The following is a 27772-nucleotide window of genomic DNA, read 5'->3' on the forward strand; positions in this document are numbered from 1 at the left end:
CATATACTTTAATGACAGATTAATCTATTATATCTCACTTTATCTCAGAAGAGATACAAGTTGTTACTTCAGATGGTTTAGCTCTTATTTCAATTATGATCATTTCCTAAGGGTAATTTGATTACACTACCTCAGCTAAATCACTTAACCAGTGGAGTAAGTTGCCCAAAGCGGTCATATATAACAATTGACTTTTCTTTATTAAGTGTTCAATATATCTTCCTTAGCTCTCCTGTGAAAACACAACTTTTTCTATAGCTGAAATTTATTCATATCCTTGAAAAATATTTATGATTCTGTTATGGTGACCTCCATGCATTCCTGGATGAATAGTAGAATGTTTAAATTCTTCCCATGATTCCACATCTATCTCCTAGACCGTACCAATACAAATATGTACAGATTAGCATATCTGTAAGCATAAATGGTACCTGATTGTTGTTTATTAAGAGGATACATACCTTTTCACCTTTTAGGCCTGCTTTTCCTTTCAGTCCTGGCAATTCCTGAAGTCTATTTTTACCCTAAAAGAAAATAACTTTTTTTAATTAGACATTATCTTTTGTGCAGGTTAAACAGGCTGTACACTTTCAGCAGAGGCTGGATATAAGGGTGCTCGTTTCTAACTTTTGGTTTCCACAGTAGAAGGAGATTTGGGACTTGAACCTCTATGCAGCTGGCAGCGCACAAAATCTGCCTCTCACCACTACTGCACTTCCCACAACAAAGTGGCAGAGGAACCACTTTGTGGGTTTGGGGGATACAGATGGAAACACTTGGCAGGCTGCATTTGGATTTCACAGAGTGCTAACTGGACCACCACAGTACTGATGACAAATATTTTGAAAACTGTAATGTTCTGTTAAAATAAATAGTGACAGCTGTCTGAGAAGTCCTCTTCAAATTTTCTGTCTCAGGGATTTACTTATCTGAGAAGTAAGAAAATCTCGAAATATTGCAAAGTTCCTGAATATGCATACAGCAGGTAAATTCTGGGCTAGAATTCTGCCTCTTCCCTGACAACTTTCAAACTATGAGGAACTGGACATTGGAAAGAAATCTAATTTCATACAAAAGTGATAGTCAACAGAGAATAGAAAGATGTATTTGTAATACGCTACTGCAAACTGCTGCTCTGAGTGCACCAAATCATACCATTAACCTTAGCCTGTTGCCACCAGCTGCTAAAGCATTTTTTGTCTTGACCCACGTGAATCTATTCAGTTTCTACCAATTAGGATGCTTCCTGAGGACATACATCTGGCTAAAATCCATCTTGTAGAAGTACAACTGATGTCAGTGTGTAAGGCTGTGCAGTTACAGCCCTTCGCACACGTGTGATGGCTGGCTATTGCCCTCTCTTAAATACATTCTTTCAACAGATAGAAAATACTCACAGGCTGATCAAGTTGTCCAAGTTTCCTTGGAGGTCCAGGAGGTCCTTGACCTTTTTTTTGCAAATCTTCTGCTCCTGACCCTCCTAGAGATCCTGTGGACCCGTCCTCTACTTCCTGACCTTTCTGGCCCTGAATAAATAAAATATATGAAAAACATGTTGCATTACTTTTCCCATTTTTCCCTCTTTCTTCCCCCCCTTCCCTCTTAGAATCCTTGCCTTGTTCAATGCAGTCACAAACCTTATAGGCACTGTACAAACAGTATATTCCATTCAGCAAAGATAATCCATATTAGAGCTCATTTATGCACATACAAATAAGTTGCTCACTGAGCTGGTTACCATGATCTAATTTTATACCTGCATAAATCCGCACAGTCTAAATCAATAAAATAGGTTTGAAAAAGGCTATTTTCCCAGACTGAGTCTGTCTGGGAGAAAACTGTGACAGTTAAAATAGACATGTTTAGGAATGCTTCAGGCAACTCCCCCAAGATCTACAAAACTGACAAAAGAGGGTTATATGTCCAGTTTGGTAAAAATGTGACAGAAGATGAAACAGGAAAACTGATAGCAAAGAGTAAAAACGGACAGCAAACAAGACCAAAATATTGCTAAGCATTAGTATTTAGTCAAGAGAAAGTAAGAATAATAAAAGAAATAATTTAAAATATTCCAGGAATAAAATAAAACCTTTCAGGAATGAAGCTCAGACACTAATTCATATTTAAATTAAAATCCAGTGTACAGGATGGAACATTTAAGTCATTACTGTATTTTGAAATAAACACTAGGATTTACTCATATTTTATAGCACTGATGAAATATTTTGAGTTCCATTAGCAGCTAATGAAACTAGGAGAGATGTAATATAGTAGCATTCCAAGCATTTTAAAATTAGCAGGATGACAGTTTTTAACAGAAGAACTGTTAGCTGATTTTTTAAAGACCTTTCTGGGTTTTGTCACAAGGAAAGGTCCCAAAGTCCAGCCCAGCAATTTTTTTTTTACTCTCGTCTCATTTTTTCCCATCTGAAAAAGTGTTAGAAGAGAATCTATTTAGTTAAGCTGTGGGTAAGATCATAACCTGAATAAGATAACAGGATTGTTGATACAGATTGTTAACAGTACTGAAGGAGCTAGTGGATGTCATGGTAGGACCCCTCTCAATCATCTACTAAAGGTCTTGGGAGTATGGGGAGGTCCCTGTTGACTGGAAGATATTCCAGTCTACAAAAAGGATGCAAGGGAAGATGCAGGGAACTACAGATCTGTTAGTCTAACCTTAGTTCCTGGAAAAATTAAGAAGAAGATTATACTGAGTACTATCAAAAGGCATTTAAAGAATACTGCAATCATCAAGCACACTCAACATGGGTTCCCAAAGGCAAAGTCCTGTTTAACTAATTTGATACCTTTCTGTGATGAGGTCACTCACATAATGGATGAAGGGTCAGAGATGGATGTGATTTTTCTGGATTTTAGTAAGGCTTCTGATACTGTCCTTCACAGCATCCTTTGGGACAAGTTGTCCAAGTGTGAGATGAGCGGGTTTATGGTGCACTGGGTAAAGAACTGGCTGAAGGGCAGAGCTCAAGGGTTGCAGCGAATGGGTCTATATATGGCTGGTGACCTGTCACTAATGGCATTCCTCAGGATCGACTCTAGGGTCAATTCTGTTCAATACGTTTATCAGTGACCTGGCTGCAGGAGTTGAATGCATCATTACTAGGTTTGCAGATGATACCAACCTGGGAGGTGCTGCTGACTCCCCCAAAGGCCAAGAGGCCTTGAACAGGGATCTAGAGAGATTGGAGCATTGGAGGAAGGAGTATCACTAGGCACAAGTAAAAATTGAGAGATGAATGGCAGTAACAACTTTTTTTATTAATATTTTCTAAAAGATTGCTTATTAGCATATTATATAATCATCCTGGTTATCTATGCAGTGAAAAGCATGTAGAAATTGAAATAAGGTCAAGAAAAAAACTTGTAAAGATGAATAAGTAGCAAAACTCCTTGTCACAATAGATTTAAGCTTTATGTGTTACACTTCTTAAACCAAGACTGGATTTTTATTTAAGAAAAATGACCCAAAACTGGGGGGGGGAAAAAAAGAAAGATTGCACAAATAATAGTTCATCTGACATTAAAATTGCTGTTTTAAAAAATATGAATGCGGGTATGAAAATGTTAGAGGAATTGTATTTGGAAGTTCTCCAACAAATATTAAAACCTCTTGTTTGTCATCTCCAGTGGACCACCCATGACCTAATGTTTCACCACTTGTTATAACTTATCACAGTAAATACAGAAGACCCTGTAAGGAGCAACCTTAAACACTTAACTAAACACACACGATGTGGATCTTTTATTCTAAATTTCTGCCATTCGTGATGCTGCACATTTTCTGGCAAAGAGAAACTGTCATAACTGACTACACTTTCAATCAATACAAAGAACGGATTTCTGGCATAGGAGTCACAAAGGCAAGAGGAAAGAAAGGTCATTATATATCTTCTGCTTAGAAAAATCTGTGGTGGCTGTTGGATTAAGAATGTTAATTAATGAAAAATGTACTGCCAGCTGATTATTTTGAAATATGCTGACAAGTAATGCAAGTATTCAAGTAGCTGGAGCTTGAGCCCTCCAGCTCACAGGGTTCCAACCAAATGAGTGACATATGTAATTCTAATTTGCACAATCCCACAAAATTCAGGTTACACATTACCTTTCAAATGCAATAGGCATGTTATCTTTCAAAGTCCGGTATCTCACCAGAGAGGATGACTTTGCTACCTATGGGATAGACACTCCCCTTGGGGTTTGTAGTACCTGCAGTCATGTAGGCTGGTGTACTCTCCATGTAGGACTTAAAAGGTGCTGCTGTTTTCCTTAACTCTGTGTGAACATCAAACCAGAGACAGGCTACAGACTTGCATTTTCTCTGAATTTTCTTGTCTAGAAGCCAGGTCTACAGGAGTCTACTCAAATGGAGAATCTAATTTTATAAGGGATTTGACGAAGAGTTATTCTGAAAATTTGACTAGCCTCAATGCTTTGAATGTAATTTACAGTTATTCCTAGTTCTGGCAAAATTGATTTGCCAGTTAAATTACAGCCCATCTTTGTAAGAGTTTCTTCTGCTCAGTAGTGTACAACTCACTTGATGGTCACACACACACTTTATAGAATCGCTTTTTCCATCAGGAGGGATCTTGAAAGGAATGTAAGCTTGGATGCTTACAACAGGATGGCCTGACCAGGTTTATTGGAAGGCATCTCTGACAGGCAAAAGATGTCCAGTATCACCTCTCCTAGAGTGCTTCTAAAAAATGTGCTGGCAGTCTAGAGAGAAGCTCAGCATGGCTGCAAACCGCATTTGTTCATGGAACTACTCCGACACAGACATGAGTAATATAAGGACCCCAAGAAACTTCACTGACTTGCCTCAACTTTGATATAAGGCCATCTATGGCTGTAAAGTTTGCTCAGTCCTAATAATTTATTAGTTAAAGCATCTTTTTATTGTGAATGCTAGAAAAGCTGCTTCTTACTTGTTTAATGGAATTTTCTTCTCAGGATGTTAAGGTATGCAGTTGTCAAGAGGCAGCATACACCGCCTTCTTAAAGAAATAACTAGGAGCTGCAGACAATTCTCCAGTGCAATCCACCCAGTCATTCCCTTGTCAAGACATTCAATAGACAATCAGCCTCTTTGATGGGGCTTATAAAGAGATAATTTGCATAAACTATTAATTTTCTGATTAGTCTCTTGTCAACACTGAGACACATTTTAGGCATGAATTCCCCCAAAGTTTAGTGTGGTTTAGTGTCAGTCTTCTGTCTGGATCACCTGATAATGAAGGAGTGTGATAATGAAGGACTTCTTTGCACTTAGTACTTCATACAGAAGCACTTGGTGTAATTTTAAATCTTTTTGTATGTCCTGTTTCAGAGAAGGAAGTAGGACTTTCACCTGCAAGGTGGTTACTGTGACTAAGACCAAGATGTTTGCTTTTTGGGCATAAAAATTGTGGACTTTTACGATGAGGATTTAGCTGGTTATTTTCTTTGTTTCTCACTTTCTTAGATGTAAAATTAAAAAAGAAGCAAAACCAAAAGAACAAATTCATTTTGTTAGTCAAAAATCTCAAGCCCATTTCAATGGTTATAGATGCAAACTTCTTTGTAGTGTAAGTGCATTTCAGTCTGATATCTTGAGAAGATATTCAAGAATTTAAAAAGTAGCTTTTATTCTGCCATGCTGCTAAGATGGAATAGCTAGAGGTACCAACTCAGAGAAAGACCTGTAATTCATAGATTTTCCTTTCCTTAGGACTAAAAGATAAGGTATATGATAAATCCAATATACAGACCTCCTCTCCGCTTACTTCTGGCAAAACATCATCAGCAGAGCCATCTTCTTCTCTTAAGATTTTCTGCGTGACAGTAGTAGACTCGCTGTTTCCTTGTCCAGTTTCCATGATAGATGAATCTAAATAAAATAATCACTTACTATTGAGAGAGCAAAATAAAACCTGCCCAGAGGTATTTNATGCTGCAAGTTGTACAAAGAAAGTAATTATTTAGATTATGACCAAAATACATACAAAAGATTAATATTAATCATTTTATAACTCTGAAAATTTTAAAAGGAAAGAAAATAAAAGTGAGAGTAAAATTATAGAACAAATGTCTGTTTTAAGGACAAGGGCTGTATTGCATCATAATTTTTGCCTCAAGTCCTAGTCTAATGGTTGCCTATTTGTCAGCTATATAACATAAAAAATAAGAGGTAAGTACAACAGGTACTATCTGCAGTATGTACGACATTTAAATAAGAACATTATCTTTGGCCTTATTAAGACAACCAGATTTTCTTTTTGCTTTCTAGGAGTGCACTGAAGTTGTCTTGCTAGCAGAGGTCTGGATTCCTCTGCTACTCTCATAGCTTTGCTGCCTACACTTACATCCAAAACACCCTACTGGTGCACTAGGCAGATTGACATTCTATTCAGGGAACAGAAGTAGAATATAGTTATTTATTCAATGGCGGTATTCAGTTTTATATGAAAGGTTGTGCTTTACTTTAACAGGTCACCAAATAAATACCCATCTTAATCCCTTTGAAAGGTGCCACATGGCTTCAGAGCCAGTAGGACTGTTTGCAAAGGTAGTCTCAAGGGGTGCCATACTTCTTACTGACCTGAGCAGAATGAAGAGGATTTTTCTCCTTTCATTCCCTTTCCTTAATGCTTGCACTTTACTAGAGTGTTGTAGAGTGTCCCAGCAGCAGCTCCTCAGGTCAGTTTCTTAGTTTTATCCAATTTCCATTTTTTTTATAATTTCAAAATATAAACCATAGTTCTGTGACTGAAATTTTCACACTATAGAAGGGTAATCTATTCTCTGCATTTTTAACAGTGAGACTGAGATATGTCCTTATATGGAGGGAAAAGTGAGAGATGTATTTAACGCTGGCTATAGTTGCTACCACTTCGCAGTTACTACCTTTGCTGCTATTAACAAATTGCAGTCTAACAGACAGCAGTTTCAAAGACCAAATGTTTGACGTGCCAATTCTTTTCTAGCACACAGGATGTACAAAACCATAGGATTTTCCTTTCCTGGCAGCACCCAAAATATGACAGTGGTTTTTCATACACAGGGAAATGACAGACTCAGAGAACTAGAGACCCCACTCCCCAAATAAAATCCCCAAACCCGAGGCAGTGCCTTGTTCTTTTAATTTAGCTGCTTCAGAGGTTTCTTCTGATCTCTGATTTCCGGAGAAATCATTTTCTTCCAAATAAGACAATATAGTTGGGGGGGCTTCCACCGGCTCAGCCAACGTATCCTCAGGCTAAAAAAAAAAATCCCAAAGAGCTGTTTAGAGTAAAGGCTTATCACATATTTTAAAGCAAGAACTGCTAGACTACCTTCCTCAAAGTACAGTAATCAGAATTGCCACATCTATGAAGCAAAACAGAAATCTAGATCTTTCCCAATTATTATCTTGCCAGTATCTGTCATTACACTTATGCTTCCTCTAGAAATATTAACTGTCATTGCTATCATGAAAACCAAAATTTATTAATGGCCAATATATGCACCCTTTTTAATTTACAAGTTTTTAATTTATTTCACCTTCTATCTCATTTTTCTCTTTACAGTACTAATCTAGTTTCTGCTTATCAGCAGATGTCACACCAATTTGGTCAAGCATCTTGGGAAAAACTAGCAAAATACCTTTGAACTCCATTCCTCCAAAGCAAGTGATGTACACTTGACAAACCCCTAGAGAGGAAGAAAACCACAAGAAATGTACACTTCTCACTGCAGGTCTAAGAGCCTGGCTGGTACCCCTGCCTCCCCAGGCTGTCTGTGGGTAGGCAATGGGTGGCCACTTCGATAGCCTTGCATCAGCTGCATGCAGGAATGTAAAAAGCCTACTCCCTGCTGGAATGAGAGACCTGGAGAAGGGCTGTCTCAGTGGAGTGAGGAGATTACTTCATGCAAACCTGCATGTGCAATTGAAATAAAATCTAAAAGTGATGCTGCCAGGGTAACCTGGAGTAGAATTACTGGGCCACGCATCCTGGTCTTGAACCAGGTTTATATGTACAAAATGCCATAATAAGGGCTTGCTGAAATTGTTCCTGAGTTGTCAGCGAAAGGAAGAGAGGTAGTACCATCCTTTAAAATTGAGGAAAAATTTCAGGATACTTCTTGTTATTGAGAAACATATTGAAAATAGGCTTTAGGGTTTCATTTGAAGGGGAAATTAAATTTTTTCCACAGCGGGCCAGATATGATCCCCGCTATAGCTAATGAAAGTACTTTTATTTCATTTATTTACTCCACTTGAGAAAGAAACAGATTCATGTTTCCTTTCCTTTTATTTCTCTTATTATTATACATCTTGTTCCTGACATTCTGTTTCAATTTCATCTCATTCAATTTCAATTAATCTTTAGAGACAAATAAACTTTTTTATGCACCTTGTTTATCTGAATCATAGTAAAAGTATGTTGTTAAGCTAGTCACGTATTACAGGGTTTTGTATTTTAAATCTTTAGTAAGACTGGATCTTTGTGACTTTGGAAAGGAAGACCAACTTTTCTCTTTAAATGCAATGTCCAGTGACTTCCCTCTGCTGATGCAGAGTAACCAATACTTCACATAAACAGTAGAAAATAATTCACACAATTCAGAATGTGTCCATTGCATAGTCTATAAAGCATTCCTTCTGTTTATTACTGACTGTTAAGATAAATAAAAGAACGGTAGGACAAAGATTGGAAAGTTTTATTTTGAGAAATAGTTATAAAGAAAAACTATATTTTCTGTCCTCTGGTAATACAGACAAGACTTTCTGTGGAACCTAGATCATCTTCTTACGGTTTAGGCTTCTTTGTTGACAGTTCTTGGCATCCATACATACACCCTAATCCAGAAACTGAGGGTTTTCCTCAGTGGGAATATTCTGAACTAATTCAAATAATGCTATCCATTCCTACTGCACAGTATGGAAGTGTTTACTAGAAAAATACAAGTTAGAATATACACCATAAACACTGCTAAGTGTCTTTATTCAGAGATATAATTTCAATTATGACCTTTGGTTTGTTCATTCCATTTCAGCATAGCAATTTGCTTTGAAGTACTGATTTGTTATTTTTCAGTTGTTTTTCAGAATAGAAAATAAATATAAACCTTCTCAGAAATGTCTGTCAGTGGCTGTACTGATTGTTAAACTGTCATTTGTTTCTCTGTCTCCTGCTTAATATTTCTAAAGAATAAACCCATTAAAACTCCATGGGCAGTCACTCTGGAAGGCATATAAATCCCATGACTGCTTTTAAGCGTTTCTAATTTGACAAGAGCATTAAACAACAGCATTTTGCTGAAGGAGACGACATAATTACATGCTGGTATAGCCTTTGAAATTCTCCAGGCATTTTGGAAAAAACTATGTGTGCAATCCAAGGAAATACTTTCACATGAAGTTCTTGCATTTTGAAGAGAATAATCATTTACTGGCCTTTCAGGCTCACAAATCTATGTATCATTATCCATTCGGAGACTGGCTCACACAAAGAGTTACTGTAGTACTAACTGGGACTGCACAGAGACATAGTGAAGATTATTTCTACACAGTCCAAGACATTGACAGTCTGCCACCAAAAAGTGTCTGAAGAACCAAAAAGAGCTATGTGAAGCTTATTTCTTTCTTGTTGTCAAAGGGCAATAATCTGCCATATATATATTTTCTTTATTAACATTGCAGTGTAACACTTCAGAGAAAATTATTTGTGTACTTAAAGCATCATTCAGTTTACCAGACAGTCTTAAAAACATTTCAACAACAAATTAAAATAACATCATAATAGATAATATTTTGTGGATAAATTAAAATAAAGCAAGTGAAGTATTACAGCTGAATGCAAAAATGTTTGCAATGATATAATCTTCGATGAGCAACTGTGTCTTCAAGAGGTGAATCAGGAAAAAGTATGTTTTGTCTCTTCATTTATGACAACCACAACTTCATCATTAGCAAATAATAAATTATATTCTGTAATACTTTTTCTGTAACATTTTTCCTTCTGGGCATTAATTCTAGCTTAATTATGGAATTCAACTGTAGGCAACTTCTAGGTCTTCTGAAGAAGGCATGACATTGCTGTACTACTTCAACATTGTCAGATCTTGAAATAACATTTTGGCATCCAAGACTGATCTGACATGCTTGGAAAATTAAAGGAAAATGTCATATTTTTACTCCTTGGGGGTGGTATATAGTGATAAGCAATTGCTATTACACTTTCAGGTCCCTATTCATGTAAATCACAGATCTGTCACTATTTTTTAGCAATCTAAGAATAATACTTGCTCGTTAAAATAGAAATTTTCTACTTTTTGTACTCTGCAACAGCAAGTGATATGCTGAGATTATGCTGAGAAACAACATTCTTGTGTGCTGTTTTTTGCCGGGGTAGAGTTAATTTTCTTCACAGTAGCTGGTATGGCACTGTGTTTGGATTTGTGCTGAAAATGGTGTTGACAACACAGGGATGTTTTTGTTATTGCTGAGCAGTGCTTACACAAAGCCAAGGCTTTTTCTACCTCTCACCCCACCCCACTAGTGAGGAGGCTGGAGGTGCACAAGGAACTGGGAGGGGACACAGCCAGGACAGCTGACCCCAACTGACCACAGGGATAACACAGGCCATCTGGTGTCATTGCAGTATATAAAGCTGGGGGAAGAAGGAGGAAGGGGAGGATGTTCAAGGTGATGGCACTTGTCTTCCCAAGTCACCGTTCCGTGCAACAGATTTCTATTGCCTTGGGGATGGCTGAACACTTGCCTGCCCATGGGAAGCAGTGAATTAATTCCTTGTTTTGCTTTGCTCATGTGTCTGGCTTTTGCTTTACCTATTAAAGCATCTTCATCTCAACTACGAGTTTTCTGGTTGGTGGGTCAGTGAGTGAGTGGCTGTGCAGTGTTTAGTGACCAGTTGGGATTAAACCACATCTTTCAGAAAGAGGAATAAAAGCCAAAAACTCTACTATTGCTATGTGTAACTTTGAATAGTGCAAGAAGGTTATTAAACAGAAACTTAAAATAATAGCTAAAAGAATTAAGTTTTTCTAAATAGAGTAGCTATCCAGATATCTTTCTTGAATTCGCTGCAGTTGCGTCCAAATGAGAAAAAGTCAAAGCACAGTAATATTTCTGTATTAAATTTTGGGATGTGATGCAAAATACAGAGGAGCCATCAAGCACTGGGTGATTTTGCTGCCAGAAGAACCCTAGCTGGCTGTAGTAGTTCAGCAAAGTAAAATTCAAGTCCTGCATACAGTGAGGAATTACCCCATGCAGCAATACTGGCTGGGGCCCAGCTGCCTGCCTTTTGATATATTAGAGGAAGATAAGAGAGGAAGGACTGCCTCAAGAAAGAAGGCACAGACCAGTCTTATCAATGTGTACAGAATCCTGATACAAGGGAGTAAAGAAGACAGAGCCAGATCCTTCTTAGTGGTAGCCAGTAAAGGGAAAAGAGACAATGGACACAAATGAAAATACAAGAAATTCTGGTTCTATGACAGTAAAAAAACTACAATGAAACAGAGAGGCAGTGGAGTCTCCATCCTTGAGAAAATCCAAAACACACTGGCACTGAACAAGCTGCTCACTGAGCCTCCTGCTGTACCTGGCTCTGCTTTGAGAAGGGAGTTAGATAGGATGTCCCTCTCAAAACTTGGCTAGTCCATGATTCTACGAAAAGCACAAGGCAGACTAAAATGAGTTTAAGGAGCTATATGTAAAATGTAAAAATGTTATTAAAATTTAATAATTAATCTCTTTTCAAACACATCAGGAGCAAGAGGCCAGGTCAATACTCAACAAAGTTGTAAAACGAGTGATCAGAGAATTTTAAGCTCATAGCAAAAGAAATAAGGTTTCCTTGCATTCATGTTGACCTTGGAAGAGTTGACCAATTCTTGGTCAAGTTCCAAGAATTCCTGCAAAAATATTGTTGGGAAACTCAGCAGAGGATATGTCTAAAACTGAAGTCTTTCTATGAAAAGGTTAGGAAACATACTGACTAAGCGAATTACAACCAAATAGAATTCACCCATGGATTCTTGAAGGATTCAACAATGAGAGCTGAAGTATGTGTTATATTAGGGAAATGTGAGCATGTTTCTGTAAATTCATTTCTCACAAACCTACTGATTTTCTCTAGAGGAATCAATGAGTACTTGGATTAAAAAAAAAAAGAATACAAGAAGGACAGAAAGTTTCATTGTGAGGAATGAACTGGAACATTTAAGCCGGGCACAAAAAGGGAGAGGGAACACAAAGTCATTAGGTATCTCTAAAATCACAAGTGTTATGGTAAGGAACAACAGTTCATTCTATTTTCCTATTGATGAACTACCCAACGAGAGCTGAAGTTAGCATGTTCAGAAGGGCAAAACCAAAAGGTTTACGTCCTTCACAAAACCTGTCATTAAATATGCTAAGGAATTTTGAAGCAGGAATCTAGGGATCATAAAATTTGCATACATTCAAAAAACCCAAACAACAAAGCAAGAAATTCAAGGATGAAAAACTCAGATGAGGTCCACTAAACTCATATATTCTTGGCTCCAGCATTTCCTGAGATAAATACTGATGCAGAGTAAGAGAGTATTCCCGATAAGTGTCATATTTATGTTCCCAATCTGTTTTATGTTTCCAAAGCCCTGGTTGCTGATTAGTGTAAAATACACCAGATTTCTGATCTGGCACAGTGCAGTCATTCTTACGGCTGGGTGCATGTTGTTCTCACAGGAGCCCTTGGAAGTTGCCAAATATGAAAAACTAGTGATCAAATCCAGGGCTCATCACCTAAAAGAGTAATATTAAACCAGAAATTTAAAGCAATTAAATCAAACAAATTTACCCTCATGGGAAGATGGGAAGGTGAAAGGACGCCTTGTGCCTCAGAAACTTCATGTTCTTGAATGCTGCCATTGCCACTGCTGTCCCCTGAAGCCTGTGCAAAACCCAATCATGAGAGCAAGTTCATAAAAGTCAGGGAAAAAACCATGATCTCAAAGGAATTGGCAGCTTCAATGCAGAAAAAAAAACCTTTTTATTTTTCAGTTGGTGAAGCCTCAGTGTCATTATGATGTTAACTTATTTCAGTACTTGCAGCATTTCATTACCCTTCAGAAAAATAAAAGCCTTAGTTAATTTTCTGAAAGCTGTTTTAGACAAAATAAAATGATGCTTTTTGAAAAGTCACTTCTGAGGGTTGTATAGGCCAAAAAAAAAATGATTCGCACACAGAGATAGTTTTAAGTATGATAAAATGTTTCTAAGAAGAAATACTACATTTAGGCTTATTAAAAATATTAAATGGAAAATTACTTTGAAATCTCTGAGGCACTGAGCAAGTGTTTATAAGAATACTTACATAAGGATCATCATCTTCACAATGATCTTCAGTAGCCCTTGGGTCAGATTTGATTGTTAGATGTTGAATTGAGCCCTGCATGGAACATTAAAAACAGTTCAAGGAAGAAATATTTTAAGTAGCATGTGTGAAAGGGTTGGGCGGTGGGAATTAAACAAAGCACCAAAATACCCCAAACTGTGTTCTGATTTGGTTTAAAATTGTCTGAAGCACAAAATTTTATGATAATTATGCCAATTTAAAGATGTAAATACATTTGTACATTTTCCTTTTGCAAAATGTTGAAAAAATTGAAGGTGACAGAATACAACGGTTGTCACATCCCAATGACGCTACAATTGCCACACCACACTGTTAGTGCTCCCCTTGAAGGATCTAGTCCTGATTTATGTCCTAGAGTCTGTAAAGCACTGTCTCCTTTTTCTAGTTATGAAGTGCATTGCAGCACCAAAATGGGCATGTGAAAACCCCTAACAATGGAGACAAAGGATGGGAAGGGAATACCAATAAGTGATGAAGTGGTTCAGAGAGAAATCAGCTTAAAACTTTCCAGAGAGGAAATAAAGGAGAAGGATTTCCTAATAATAAAGTTTTCTTTTTTCAAAGTTACAAACTGTACTTCTCAGACATGCTGAAGGAGCAGTAACAATTTAATTTTAAACACTTAACTATTGTTTCTTGGATTAGAAAGACTCAAAGTACTTTAAGAAACATGTGAGGGTGTCATGGTTTGAGAACTCCAAAAATCTAATTCCCTAGTCTAAGCCCCCTCCCACATCTCAACCTAATGTGGGATGATTTTTTCCAGACAAAACACGAGACTCAGAATGGGGGAAAGGGAATATATTACAATGACTATACAAATAAATATTATAATACATTATACACACGATCTCAACTATCTCTACCATGACATAAGTATTTACAATGGATCAGATCTCTTCTCTCCTCCAAATAAAAGTCCAGGAGGGAAGAAGGACAGATCCCTTCTAGTCTCAGAGCAGTTTCTCTACGGCAGCAGTCATCTGTCCTCTCCACATGCATGCAGCTGATAGCTGGATCTCTGCCAGCACTCACGAGGGGGGTATCCAAGCCCCCTTAGCCCCTGTCGTCTCCAAGCGAGGGTCTTCAATACACACAAGGGGGTCTCCAAGCCCCTTCGCCTGTGGACTGCCAGCAGGGACTAAACTCGCTTCACCACAGGCGTATCACGAAATGCAGGGGCATCTTCGTGAAAGTCCCTTCCTCAGGGGTTCACCCCTGAGTCAGAATATCTTGGGCAGCATTCAGTCGAAAGCCTTTGCCTCAAGAGTTCTACCAGAGCTCCTGTGCTCTGTCTCAGGCTGCCAGGCTTGTCAGCAGCAGCAGGGGGCCAAGGTCAACCCCCCTCGCATTCCTTCTCCGTCCCGGTCCAGCTTCAGGACGCTTTTGAGCTTCTCAGCTCCTCTCTCTCTCTAGTGCTGCATGTCCAAGACTCCTCTCCTTAATACGAGTCCATCTCCCTCCTTTCTCAGAGGTCTCAAAGGAGTTTTGGGGGGTCTGGTTCAGTTCTTACCCCCAAAACTCTGTAGAACTCAGTTCTCTCTTTCGGCTGCTGCTAGCTCTTTTTTCTTGTCTTTCCTTCCAGGAGTTCTCTCTCTTGCTGCATGCCATTTGCTGTTTGGTTCAGTTCTTATCTGTCCTGGCTCTTAGCCATAGTCTCTGGACGCTGCGTCTGCCGCTGCTCTATCTCTGCTCACTCACAGTGGAGAAAACTTTCTTAGCTCTCAGCTGCAGGCACCTAGCCCAGTTTTATGCTGTTCCGGTCTCCGCAGCCCCCCGCTGGGGCTGGGGGGCCAAAGCACCCCAGGGGCTTCTGCCCTCTGCTCCTCGTGGCCTCAGAACATGGCTACCACTTCTACAACCCAACTACAACTAACCTTCTCTTCCGTTTGCTTGTGGTATGTTTATATTTCGCAGGAGCGCAGATTGGTTCAAATCTCAAGTGTCACCACCCCCTGGGGGTTACCACTTTCTTAGCTTCAGGGGGAAAAACCTGGTTCAAACCACTACAGAGGGACATTTCCCTATTCTGGGATCTCACAGTTAGACACGTTGCACACATAGGGCAGAAAGATGGATATTCAAATCAAGAACTATCTTACCTAACACCCATGACCTAGGATATTTTAGAAAGGAATAAAGTCTATGATTCTATCTTTGACAATCCTCTAATTTCTGTACCTTTAAAGACCATGAAACTCATGTAGTTGGTGCATCTTGAGTTTGCTGGGCATTCTGAGGCAACAGCTCAGTAGTCTCAACCATCCCATTTCTCTCAAAACTTAATGGACAACTCAGATATTTAACAGTGTCAGACTGACTAATAGTTCACTGAAAAATGATACATGAAAGAAGGCACAACCAGACACTTAAGCAGTGATGCTTTTTTTCACAGTACAGGTGAATCACATTTTGAAAACATATTTTTTTCCTCTTGCTCCAATCTGTGGCCCTGTATGGTCCAGGAAGCAGAATGGAGAGCTCTAATGTTTACCAAGTGTTGCTGCTAGCCAATTACTCCAGCTAGGAAAGTTATGGTTCAGTCTGCCATGGTAGGGATGATAGATACAAGATATTGTATTCCCTCTCTGGGTCTTGTGCCTGCTGCTGCCTTCCCTGTTAAAGCTGGTTTGCAGCATCTGGCATCATTACTGATTCAGTTATATTTGGTTTCTACTTTTCTTTACAAGCATCAGGGCTAGATTTTCCTTTGGTTTCAATAAATCTGACAATAATTATGTTCCTTTTGTGTCTGACAACCAGAGTCTGAGACACATGAATTCCCATTAGTCAGAGCAAACAGCAACTGACATCTATTCATTTGCACAATCTGCTGTGATTTGTTTCTGTTTTGGGCAATTGATATAAACAGTTCTTGGCATACAAACAGAGTTTGAGGAGGGAACAGCCATTTAGTTTTTCTACCCAAAAGCAATTGGGTATGATGAAGCAATATGATGAAGAAATAAAGGCATAGGACCTAGAGTACAGGTCACAATTAGTAGTAATGAAACAACCAGAATATTGGCTGAAATTTATGTACTCAATATAACATACAGAACAACCCATTTTCGTGGAAATGCATCATGCTGTAATCCACCATGTGTTCCTGTCACCATATTTACAGATTTATTGGTGATAATCTCAGCAATTGATCATCACATGTGTTTTCCAGGTGGGGTACCAGAGCAGTCTCCTTTTCCTGAATGATTCTCAATCCTACTTACTAATCAGGCATCCACAATACTCCAGTCATCCTGTCTGTCTAAGAAAGGTAGCATCAGCAGGCAATCTTCATACATTTCACTTTCCACACTTATTTGCTGCTAATCAATATAATCCTGTAATTCTAGGTGTTTAGACTAGTCAGATAAATGATAAAAGTACATTATCCTTGCTGCTTACCAGATGGAGCTCACAACCTGTCAGTACCCCTGAACTCTGGTAAGAACATCTCTACTCTCTAAAGAAAAGGATCCACTCAGTTTTGCACCGCTGCTTTACTAATTTAGGGGAAAAGACATTAATCTTACAAAACACTCTGCAAGTTTTGAAGTACAAGGGAAGTACAAAAACAAGATGGAAAAATTGTGACATTTCCCTTTCCGTTTTACAATGAGTCAATCTCATGCATAATGACTGCTTTCACACTTCCATTTGCAAGCTCAGGGGCTGAGAATCCCAGTCAGGATGCAGCAGAAAGGATGCTTGCACTCAAGCTAAGAAAGCTTGATAGGCTTGTAGTAGTGATTTTGGTCCATTCTATTTTTCTGAAGCACCTGATAAGCTTCAAATAATACATAAACTGTAAAAATACAGTTTTATCTTCCAAATATCTTTATCTTTGATGACATCATTCTATTTCTGATGTTGAATATGAGTACCTAACTTATAAGAGTTTAAAATATTGACTTTATAGTAAGGTATTATTCTCAGAAATTAAAAGCGTGGATACTCTGAAATCTGCCCTTTGTAGAAAGGCCATAAAAATTTATGTGACATATTTACTCTGGAGTTTCTAATACTTAAACTCAACGTGGAGCTTTATACCTGGACTATTAATAAATTTCTGAGGTTCTCAGAACATTTGCATTTTAAATCAGAGTTTATATATCTGCACTGCCCAAAGTCTAGCCAGGTATGGAAAATACAAACTATACAATTTGTAACCTCATTTGGGATATAACCATTGTAAGCAGACTTTCTTAGGTAGAGAGTACATGCATTAAACACTAATACATGTGAATTTATCAGACAGCACTTACTGTGAACTTTTCCAATCCTGTGGCTCCTGCATTACCAACAAATATCCCAGAGCCAGATTCAAATACCAAGGTTTGAGCTGACCTTTGAAACTGAAGCCTCTGATATTCTTCACAGTCCATGAACAAAGCAACATCATTTTCCTGAACAGTCACTGTAAACCTATTCCACCTGTTAGTCATCACTGGCACTTTAAAGGAAGCAGCCTCTCTGGAGATATGGGATCCAGGCTCTGTGTAGTACATAATTATTCTCTGGGTGCTGTCATCCACTGGTGAAATTCTCAATCCCAGGTAAATTGTTTTCTGGAAGGCATCTGTTATTGCAAACAGCACTCCTCCACGATCACTGTTTGGTTTCACTGTAACTATAATAGCGAAATCTCTGTAGAAAGGCGACGGTATTATAGCACTTGTCAATCTACCGATGTTGGAATCCGGTCCAAAGCTGTAAGCTGGGAACCCTCCATAGCCGGTGACAAAGTAGACAGAAGGAGGAAGAGGAACTCCTATTAACTCTGTGAGGTCAAGGTGTCCTTTTGAGCCTCGTTCTACAAAGTGCATAAGAAAAAACCATGTCATTTACTCTTTAGGTGCACAGCCTAACCTAATTTAAACCGAAAGGCTTGAAAAACTGAAATGCAGTGTCATAATACCAGGAACATACCCCTAATACTTCAGGCCACAGTTCAGGTAGTGCTTAAACATATTTAGCTGTGTAGACAAGTCATTCTTGTCTAACTTGACCCTTGACTAACTGAGGTTACGGGTGTGCTAAAGAAAAGCACAGGTAAACATTTGGTGAAATTGAATGGCAACAAGTATTTCTTAAAAGATATATTTACTTCAAATGTCCATAAACTGCAGAAAATGCTAAATGTACTTGCAAAGTGTATTCAGTGGAAATTGAGCAATCTTTTGTTTTTTAATAAACTGAGATCCTTTATCCTCCCAAACTAAGACAGTAATAGTTCTCTACAAACAGGATGATAGTTTCACATAACAGGATAAAATTTACTGTGGATTTGCTTTAGCCCTTGCTTCTACAACAGATGTTAGATCATATTTATGCCCTATTCTCATATTTATCTCCTTAGTTGCACTACGTACATAAAAAATACTATTCAGCAATCAAAATTCACTTTTGAATTTCTGAATAGTATTTGTTATGTTTTGAAATCAGAGTATTTATGCTTTGGCAAACACACAGAATTATGTATGTCTGTCAAACATGCTGAGAGAGACAACTCCTGCCTGGCAACGAAGGAGCAATGACAACAGCTAAATATCTGCACCCAATTTTAACTAGAAATTTGGGAAGGCAGACTCTAGCAGCATACCAGAAATAAAACTTCTACTAATTTTCTTCTTCTAAGAAGTAAAAGTAAGCAAAAAAAAAAAAAATAAAATAACCTTTTTAATCATAATGAGCGATTCAGGTCTGAATCTATACAGAGCTCCTCTTCCAGTTTTTAAATTTACTCAGTTACCTGTAACTGTAATGGTTATATAGGCTGAATAAATCCAAATGGGATAGTAATGGAAAAGGTATGACAATCCATCTGAATAATATTGCAAACAAAATGAACTGAAAAACTTTACATGAAATACCTGATTAAAATCAGGCAAAATAAGAGAATCTCACTCTTTGGTCTGAAAACTGGCAAGCTGGTTCTGATGAAGAACTAGAGAGAGTTTCTTCGACTGCAATATTCGTTGTTTCATATGCAGTACCAGCAAAGTGTTTTCCATTGTACTTGTGGCATTGTGAAGAAATTGTACAGTTGAAATTAATCTTGATCTATCATCTTCTCTGTACCTTATAATCATAGAATCACAGAATCATAAATGTTGCAAAAGACCTCCAGGACCATCTAGTCCAGAGTCACTGTGTTCACCACTAAACGATGTCCCTAATTGCCACATCATCATGCCTTTTGAATACTTCCGAGGGAAACTCATTAACCGAAAAAAGGCTGATGTGCTTCATATAGAAACTATTTTCCTTAAATATTTTCTGAAAATATAGAAGCTATGTTTAGAAACAGAAAAACTAGCTCCTTATCCAGAAACCAATTCCCTTAGGCACTTCTAAATGCTTTGCCAGATGGATTTTTTCCCCTTCTTAATAGTTTGAAAAATAGACATACATTTTTTCTGGCTAAACACAGCTACCAGTTTTTTGACTGTGAACCTAATATTGACCCATGCTTTCTATTCACACATATATACACATAAAGGAACCTCAACTACAAATAAAATGCATAAGCCATTATATAAGAGTAAAAAGGTAAGGAAAATAGTAATCTTGAAGGAGAATACAGGAACTGTGTACAGATACCAAACCTACGTCCAAAGAGCCATGGTAAAGTGATCAAGAATGCTGATGGACAATATCTAATGCAGCCAGCAATCAGCTTATCAGACTTGGATAGCAGGATGCACACCCTAGAGGCAAAACTAATGAATACAACTGCAGTTTCGCATTTCCCATTCTCAAAGGAAGATTTGGTTATTGCCAAAAAGCCTGTTCATTCTCCCCACACAACATGTGAAGCTGCAGTCTAGCTGCAGTTTCCCAGTCACCTACCAAACAGTAACACACAGAGCCCCAAACACTTGCTTTTTTAGCATTGTCTCTGAGACAAATGAAACTTATTTGCAAAAGGTGACAGCAAAAGACAGTAAAGAATCAGGTTTTTCATTTGAGTAACATAAGTCAGAAGGCTTAGCAAATGTTTGAACTTCAGTGAGGCTGGGGTTGAAGCTTTCACCTATCTACTACAGAAAAGCAAAACAAGAAGGTTCCAGCCAAATTCTGTACTTACAGCTCATCCCCAGCTATTAATGGATTTATGAGGGCCTACAGATACAATTAAAAGCAGAATATAGACTTACAGCCACAGGTTTTCAATTATCTCTGATAAAATTAATGTCTTCCTGATTTAATTACGTTAGAATAAAAATACTCTCTTATTCCCTTACATGAATAGCTAAATGCTATGTTAATTACCTTTAAGCCAGCAGAATAATTTTGTTTCAAACATGTTACTATGAAGGCACTGCATATTGGGGAGCATCCAGAATTCATCCCTTTTATGTTCATGTTTCCTAGACCTGAGGCACTGGAAGGTATAGTACAGAAGTAGTTTTAATATTAGTTATATTTTTTCTCAAAAAGTGTAATCCCATAAATAATTGGGATGGTATTTTTTGTTACTGTATGTTATGGTTGGAACTGTTATGGAATTTGCAAATAGTTGGCAATTCCCACTGAGTAGCTTCAGGGACCATTTGAGATGCTTCATTTGAGAAGCATCAGTGTGTGGTAAAAATCATCCTCTAAATCAGTATATGGAGTGTTCCAATACGCAGATGACAATATTAGAGGTTGGTTTGGGTTTTGCTTTTCTTTTATTGCATTTTTTGGATGTAATTACCTAGGCAGGGTAGACTTGCAAACCTCTGGGATCCAAAATACTTTTCCACTGCGCACAAGGGATGAAGTACAGAGGAAAGAAAAAATACTACCTACTTGGAGGTACATTTGCTTTAAATGTTAAAGAACAAACACAGTATTTATCTCTTATAAATGGGAAAGGAGGCAGAGGAAGGTCCAGATTCATCTAATGTATTACACCCTTCTGTGACTTTTTGTTTAGGAGCCTTCCTTCAGACGTGTTAATCGTCTTTACAGAAAAAGTGCAGAGTGTAACCAGTGACACCAAAAAGGCAACTTACTCTAACCCAAGAGCTTCTGGGGGCATGTCGCTCTCTCACAGTCTACACACACAGATTTGACTCCTACCCTTACAGGAAATGGACCCGAATTCAAATACATGGATGTAGACGAAAAACATATCCAAAGGTCAGGCTGTATCTGTGCTATAGAATTGAGAGCAGTAGCAAAGATCCCTGATCATATAAAGAACATGGGTGCAGATAAAATGCCTGGTCAGTTTAGGTGGAACACAGAACCTAGTTGAATGCACAGTTCCTGGTACCCACAGCACTGCTCCCTGGACTGTGTACACACATGACCTCATCCTGGTTGCCTCCTCCTAATGCTTTCCCACATGGAGCAGGGTAGTGCCAATGCTGGGCCTGATCCAAAACCATTGATTGATCAAGCTGCGTTCATAGAATCATACAATGATTTGGGTTGGAAGGGACCTTAAAGATCACCTAGTTTCACCTCCACTGCCATGGGCAAATCTTCCACTAGACAGGGTTACTCAGAGCCCCATCCAACCTGGGCCTATGGATGGGCGTCCACAGCTTCTTTGGGCAACTTGTGCCTGTGCCTCACCACCCTTATGGTAAGGAATGTCTTCCTAATATCTAACCTAAACCTAGCCTTCAGTTTAAGTGTCCTATCACTACATGCCATTGGGAAAAGTCCCTCTCTACCTCTCTTGTAGGCCCCTTTAGGTAAAGGAAGGTGCTATAAGGTCTCCCTGAAGCTGCTTCTTCTCCAGGTTGAACAATCCCTACTCTTTCAGCCTGTCTTCAAAGGAGAGGTGCTCCAGCCATCTGATCATCTTTGTGGCCCTTCTGTGAACTCACTCCAACACTTTTGTTAGGGACCCCAGATCAATGTCAGTCCACTGAAATTAGTGGAAAGAATCCTTGTGAACCTAGCAGGCTTTGCATCAGACTATCACCATCCTTATCAGTGAATCCATGTACTCAGTGACCCATTTTTAACAAGCACAAGTGAAGTGACACATGAAACTCTATTACCAAGACTGATTTTATTTGCCTTTTTATGGTTGTTTGTTTGTTAATGTTATCATGAATTGCAATGTTTATATTAAAAGCTACTTTAGGAATACAACGAGAATCTGGACCTTTCTTATAAAGAGTAATTATAAACCTGAAACAATTGGAGTAGGGTATTCGTATTTCCTGTTGTCTATGAGAGCTCATCTAAAACTTGGAATACCCACAGTCCCTGTTTCCAGTTAATACACTGCACTTCCTCGCAACCTAACTTCAAAGGTGGTATGAAGTATACAATCATACAGGCCTTAGGAAATTACTACGAGTCAAAGACTACAGGGTTCCCAATAAGGACACTTTGTCAGTTTACTTTTATTCTTGGTTTCTTCACTGGAAAATATATCAGAAGCAGAGCTCAAAGGCAAGGCCCTCATCTCTGACATAGACAGAATTTTACCCATCTTAGCCCCATTTTAAAACATACTGTTCCAATGGCCCAAGTTTGAAAGAAAAGAAAAGAAATATTGACAAGTCCTTTGACCAAAAGAACATGATTGCTACTGTATGGTGAGATGAACATGTTGCACTACTGCAAAATAAACACACTACTGTTCTCTTCCATTCTCTGAGAAATGCTTGAGCTCCACTATCTCAACTACATGAATGCAAAGACTGAAGTTACAAATATTTGTCATATTTGGCCCCGACCACTTACTTTTTAGCAGTATATTTGTTCAGCTAAAATTTTAAGGATTGTCACATTTAGTTCTTCCATTATGTTGTTAGCTAGAAATGCCTTTTAACACAACCATTTGGGTAAATCAGCTGCCACACTTAGCCCAATTCTGCTCCATGTTTATGAACCATGATGGGTACATAAAAGACCCAGAATAACATGCTCAAGTGGATGTTATTTGCTAAATGTAAGAAGCCAACCAGCCTGTAGCTAAAATCATGGCAGCTATTTTTAACTTGGTCAAAAGAGGGCTTAGATGGCTTCAGAGGTCTGGGGATGGCAGTGGGGTGGGTGCTGGCTTTTGAATGAACTTATTACTTTCCCTTTAATTTATAACTCAAGTTCACCTAGTGTTTCCTTCTGTTCCTTTTCAGAGATTTTTATCAGAGCTGCTATCCATAATCCTGGCCCATGCCTGTTAAAGTCCATTCGCTCTATGGTGCTTGACTTTGCATCCTGTGAAAGAACACCTTGTGTCACTGCTGTTCACTGCTGCATGAGCCTTGCTGGCAGCCCCTTTTCATGTTCTTTTAAGTAAATGAGATAAAAGCTATATTCTATGAAGTCTTTCAAAACCAGAACAGGCTCAGAGCAGCCAAGATCAGGCACTTCTGGGTCTGTAAACTTGATCCAAGCTGACCTTGACCTTGCTTCCCTGTCCTCTTCCAGTTCAAATAATCACAACTCTAGGTTGTAATCTCCCTTTCCAGCAGCATAAATAAACCATCTCTGTCTCAGTGGCATTGTGTACAGCCTCTGCTGTCTCTACTCTGCATTCAAAGAAACCCTGTAACTGTAATAGAACACTATTTTATACTCAGTGCAGTAACGAGGTGCAGTAAGAGAATTCCTTCTTCCCTGCTGCCAAAGTGCATTTATTTTGCAGTTAACAAGAAATATTTATAGCAATAACATAAAGCAGAGAAGGATTTCCACATCTAATCAATAAAATTTAATCAAGTACTGCAAAGAGAAAAAGAAGGGAAATATTTTAGCACAGTTCCAGATGTGCTGCATGAAACAGAAGAGGCCAGCATCACTGCGCTACCAGGAAGAACAGCATTTACTCCACTTACCCAGCTTGAACACATTTTTTGCTGTCATTAATATACTGTTGGAAAACATGAATAGAACATATTGGTATTAAAGGCTGGAGTGTTTCCTTCCAGATGCGTCAGGAAACCTCAGAAGCGCTTTCTAGTGGTGTTGCACACGCAGAAGTAAGGCTGCAGCCAGCAGGAGCTGCGGTACTTACTGACACGCCAGATCATCGCCGACATTTCTTCGTGTAAACTGTTTCCCAACACTTTGCGCCAGCTCCTGCTTTTACGTCATTGTCATTCTGCCCTCTACTGGGCAAAAGTAGCTAAATATAATTAATTAAATGTGCATCTATATTGCACAAAGTACTGTTTGTTTGGTTGGGTTTTTTTCCCCATTTTATCCTCTTTGAGAAACTTTATTTCATTACAATGATTTCAAACTAACCACCAAATTAAAAAAAGTTTTCTTCCATACAAGTCTTTCCCCCCCCACCTCGATCTAATACTATATTCTGATTGTTTTGACAGTTGTTTGTGAAGATGATCTTCCTTACACATTTTTGTGCACAATTGGGGTTTTTTGTACATAAATCCAAGGCTTTTTAATGTGCACTCAATGAACAGTTCTCCTTTAATGACAAAATCTGTTTTAAACACACTGGTTTCTTTGAACCACAACAGTATAGAATATCAAATATAGCACAGAGACCAAGTATTCGTGTTCCTCAGAAACATATGAGAGGCAAAAGTGGGAAATATTTAGCAACTCAACTCCAGCGGTGAGGCAAACCTAACTGAGCTGTTAACCAGAATGTCAAGAGACTGAAACCTATCCATTATCTTCTTCATGATATAGGTCAACATATGGCCCAGGCTATATTTAAGGTCAAACAATCACAGTGACCCATGTAATTTTATAATAATGAGCAACTGTATGTGCACATGTGTAGGCATACATGCCATTGTAATGCTACTTGTTTGCCTTGTTCCGTCTTCTCAGAATCCTGAAAAAGTCATATCATGAACATTATCTTATGATCACTAGCAAAGGCTGCCTCCATTTTTCACATTCCCCACTTCTTCCTTGACTGTAAATACAAGGTCCAGCACCCCCTCACTGGCTCCATGGTCCCCTCCATTGGGAGGCCCCCATTAATGCACTCCACAACTCTCTAGGGCTGCTTGTGCCCTGTTGTGTTGCTCTTGCAGGCTTCTAAATTCACAGTAAGCATTTTGCAATGTTTAGAGAGCAAGTTGTTGTTGGGGTGGGGGCAAGTGCGTGTTTGGTTGAAGAACTTTTTACAGGTAACTCTGCAAGTCTGGAAACTCAGAGTCCTGTTCCTCTTTCTGAGTTTGCAGCCCCCTGACACTTTTCTCTTTACTTGCTCTACTCCTTCCATGCCTGTTTCACACTTGGCTTATGAGGCCTTTTAAGCCATTCAGTTACCTGTGAAAAGCATTCCTTCCAACATGAAGGAATAATGCTAATCCTTTGGGGATGTACCAGGTCCATTTAAGTCCAGGTTTTTTCTTTACAATTGCATAAATACCATGTATTCCATATGCACTAGTGCAAAAAGCAAAGGCAAATAGCACAAATGCCTTTCATGGAAAAAGATTTCCGAACTTGTTAGGACATCCACCCTCCTAAAGATAACTGAACAAAGTTAAGCTATGTAAGTATTACAGAGTCTGCATTGAATATTGCAGCTGTCCGATAGTAGGCACCTGTGACAAGGTTGGACACTGACTCTATGAAATAAAATTTGTTGTGATGCACATATGTAACTATGATATGGACAATCTGATTGCCAGCTAGAGGGACAAGTAGCCTTTAATGATTGCAGGAGAGCAGAAGCTTTTGCATTTCACCACTAGGCAGCAACACAGCACTTCATAAATCAGATGAGAGCTTTGGCTGAGGAGAGAAAATCACTTATGAGTCACCAGTGTCAGTGTCTGTTGTGCAAACTCTTTTACAACTGCTAAGCTAGCATACATTTTAATTTCCATTAGAGTCATAACAAAACAGATGTGAATTATCACGCTACACTTTTTCTTTCACAATGACCTTCGAAATCGAAGTACAGTGCTAGGTATTTTCTTGGGGAAAAAGAAAATTCTTGTTCTTGTTTTCTCTTTTCCTCTCTCTTTTTCTTTTTCTTGAATTTTAAAGGAGAAAATTCTTGCATAGCCATGACCAACACCCTCATTGCAAAAATAAATGTATTTCTAAGATCATGAAGACAGCTCTCTCTAAAACACTGCAGAGGCAGCTGACACTTTCCTAGATTTAACAGTTATTCATGCCAGCAAAGAGTCTCTGCCCAAATGTGGAAAAACGGACGCTGACATAGTCTGGCACACTGACCTGCATATAAACTCTCATCCTATATAAAGAGATTGAATGGGAAGCAAGAGTAGAGAACTCTTAATCACCAGCTCCTGCAGTTGCCCCTCCTGTCTTCACTTGACTATGTCTCTACTACAAGGTTCTGTCATAGAACAGGGGTGCAAGAAGGATATGGGCAGGTGAGATTTGTCCGTTAAAATTTGCTCTATGAAAATTAGAAAATTAGAAGCCTTCACCCAGAAATACTCCTTCACTTCTCACACCTGCTGTGGTACACCTTATCTCTTATCTCAATCAAATGATTTGAAATGCTACTGTCTCCCTATATTTCTCATGTGTAATATATCATGTATTTCTGCTTTTCCTCTGACACTGTGAATGACCCAGAAAGCTCTCTCTTGTCAGAAAATCCTGCTCCAAACCATGATGTGCACAGTCAGTTCTGGTATAAAAAGGCAGATGTCATGCTCCCTGCTCATCCCACTTTCAGGACATCTGTTCTGTCACAGCAGTAAGAGTCTGTATGTTCAGTGAGGCTTGCCTTTAGGCCAACTTTGTATGCTGTGTGCAGTTTGATCTTGCAAGCACACCCATAAGCCTACCCGAGAACACCCCACAATAAACATTATCTCAAATATGTCTGAAAAGGCTGTTTGCAAGGAATTTTTGAGTGGGACATGAGAGAAACAGAGAGCTGATATATACTTTTGTAGCTTCTACAACCTTTATGGAGAGTGATACATATATAAGACATCATCAGAGCTTTATGCAAAGCTTTATGAGACCTTCCACTAACCTGAAACTGGAAAATCTTAGCCAAAACACAACCTCAGTTACTACAATATTTTTACTTTTCTGTTCTGATCTAACCTGACCTGGAACTTTTTCGTTTTGGTCTTTGCTGCTTTAGGATTTTGTTGTTGTTGTTGGTTTTTGTTTTTTAAAGATTAAGGGCTATGGACCAAGTAAAGTAAGGAAAACTAAAGGAATTTTTATGCAACCTTGAGTCTTCCACAGCACTGTGACACTTGGTGGACTGTGTTCCTCTCTCAGATGACTAAGCTATCCATCCTTTTATGTTAAGCAACAGAAGTTGGTATTTTGTTACTAAAGTTTTATTTTCACACCCTTAGGAAAACTTCTATTGTCTTCCAGGAGTATCCCTTTCATAACTGTTCTTAAATTTGTGTACCTGGCATTTATCATTGCTTTTTATCCTTTTAAGTGTATTCTCATATATTCTT

General features: G+C 38.6%; 1 protein-coding gene across 4 annotated transcripts in view; it reads right to left on the reverse strand.

Annotated features, from left to right (window-relative positions):
• Positions 1-27772, reverse strand: part of LOC108501550 (collagen alpha-1(XV) chain-like) — a 126214-nt gene that overhangs the window by 67180 nt on the left and 31262 nt on the right. The window contains exons 1-8 of one of the 4 annotated variants that reach the window (XM_017823587.1): positions 24388-24441; positions 17678-18225; positions 13371-13445; positions 12855-12947; positions 7135-7261; positions 5775-5893; positions 1398-1526; positions 462-524 (exon numbers count right to left, since the gene is read on the reverse strand). In XM_017823587.1, the coding sequence (XP_017679076.1) occupies positions 462-524; positions 1398-1526; positions 5775-5893; positions 7135-7261; positions 12855-12947; positions 13371-13445; positions 17678-18225; positions 24388-24412 (1179 nt within the window). In that variant the 5' untranslated portion in view covers positions 24413-24441. Of the gene's footprint in view, positions 1-461; positions 525-1397; positions 1527-5774; positions 5894-7134; positions 7262-12854; positions 12948-13370; positions 13446-17677; positions 18226-24208; positions 24312-24387; positions 24442-27772 lie in introns of those variants that run through there. The other 3 variants (XM_017823578.1, XM_017823569.1, XM_017823558.1) reach the window with 3 other exon arrangements.

Source organism: Lepidothrix coronata, unplaced genomic scaffold (genome assembly GCF_001604755.1).
Source record: "Lepidothrix coronata isolate B3197 unplaced genomic scaffold, Lepidothrix_coronata-1.0 Scaffold3, whole genome shotgun sequence".
In the NCBI taxonomy this organism is placed as follows: domain Eukaryota; kingdom Metazoa; phylum Chordata; class Aves; order Passeriformes; family Pipridae; genus Lepidothrix; species Lepidothrix coronata.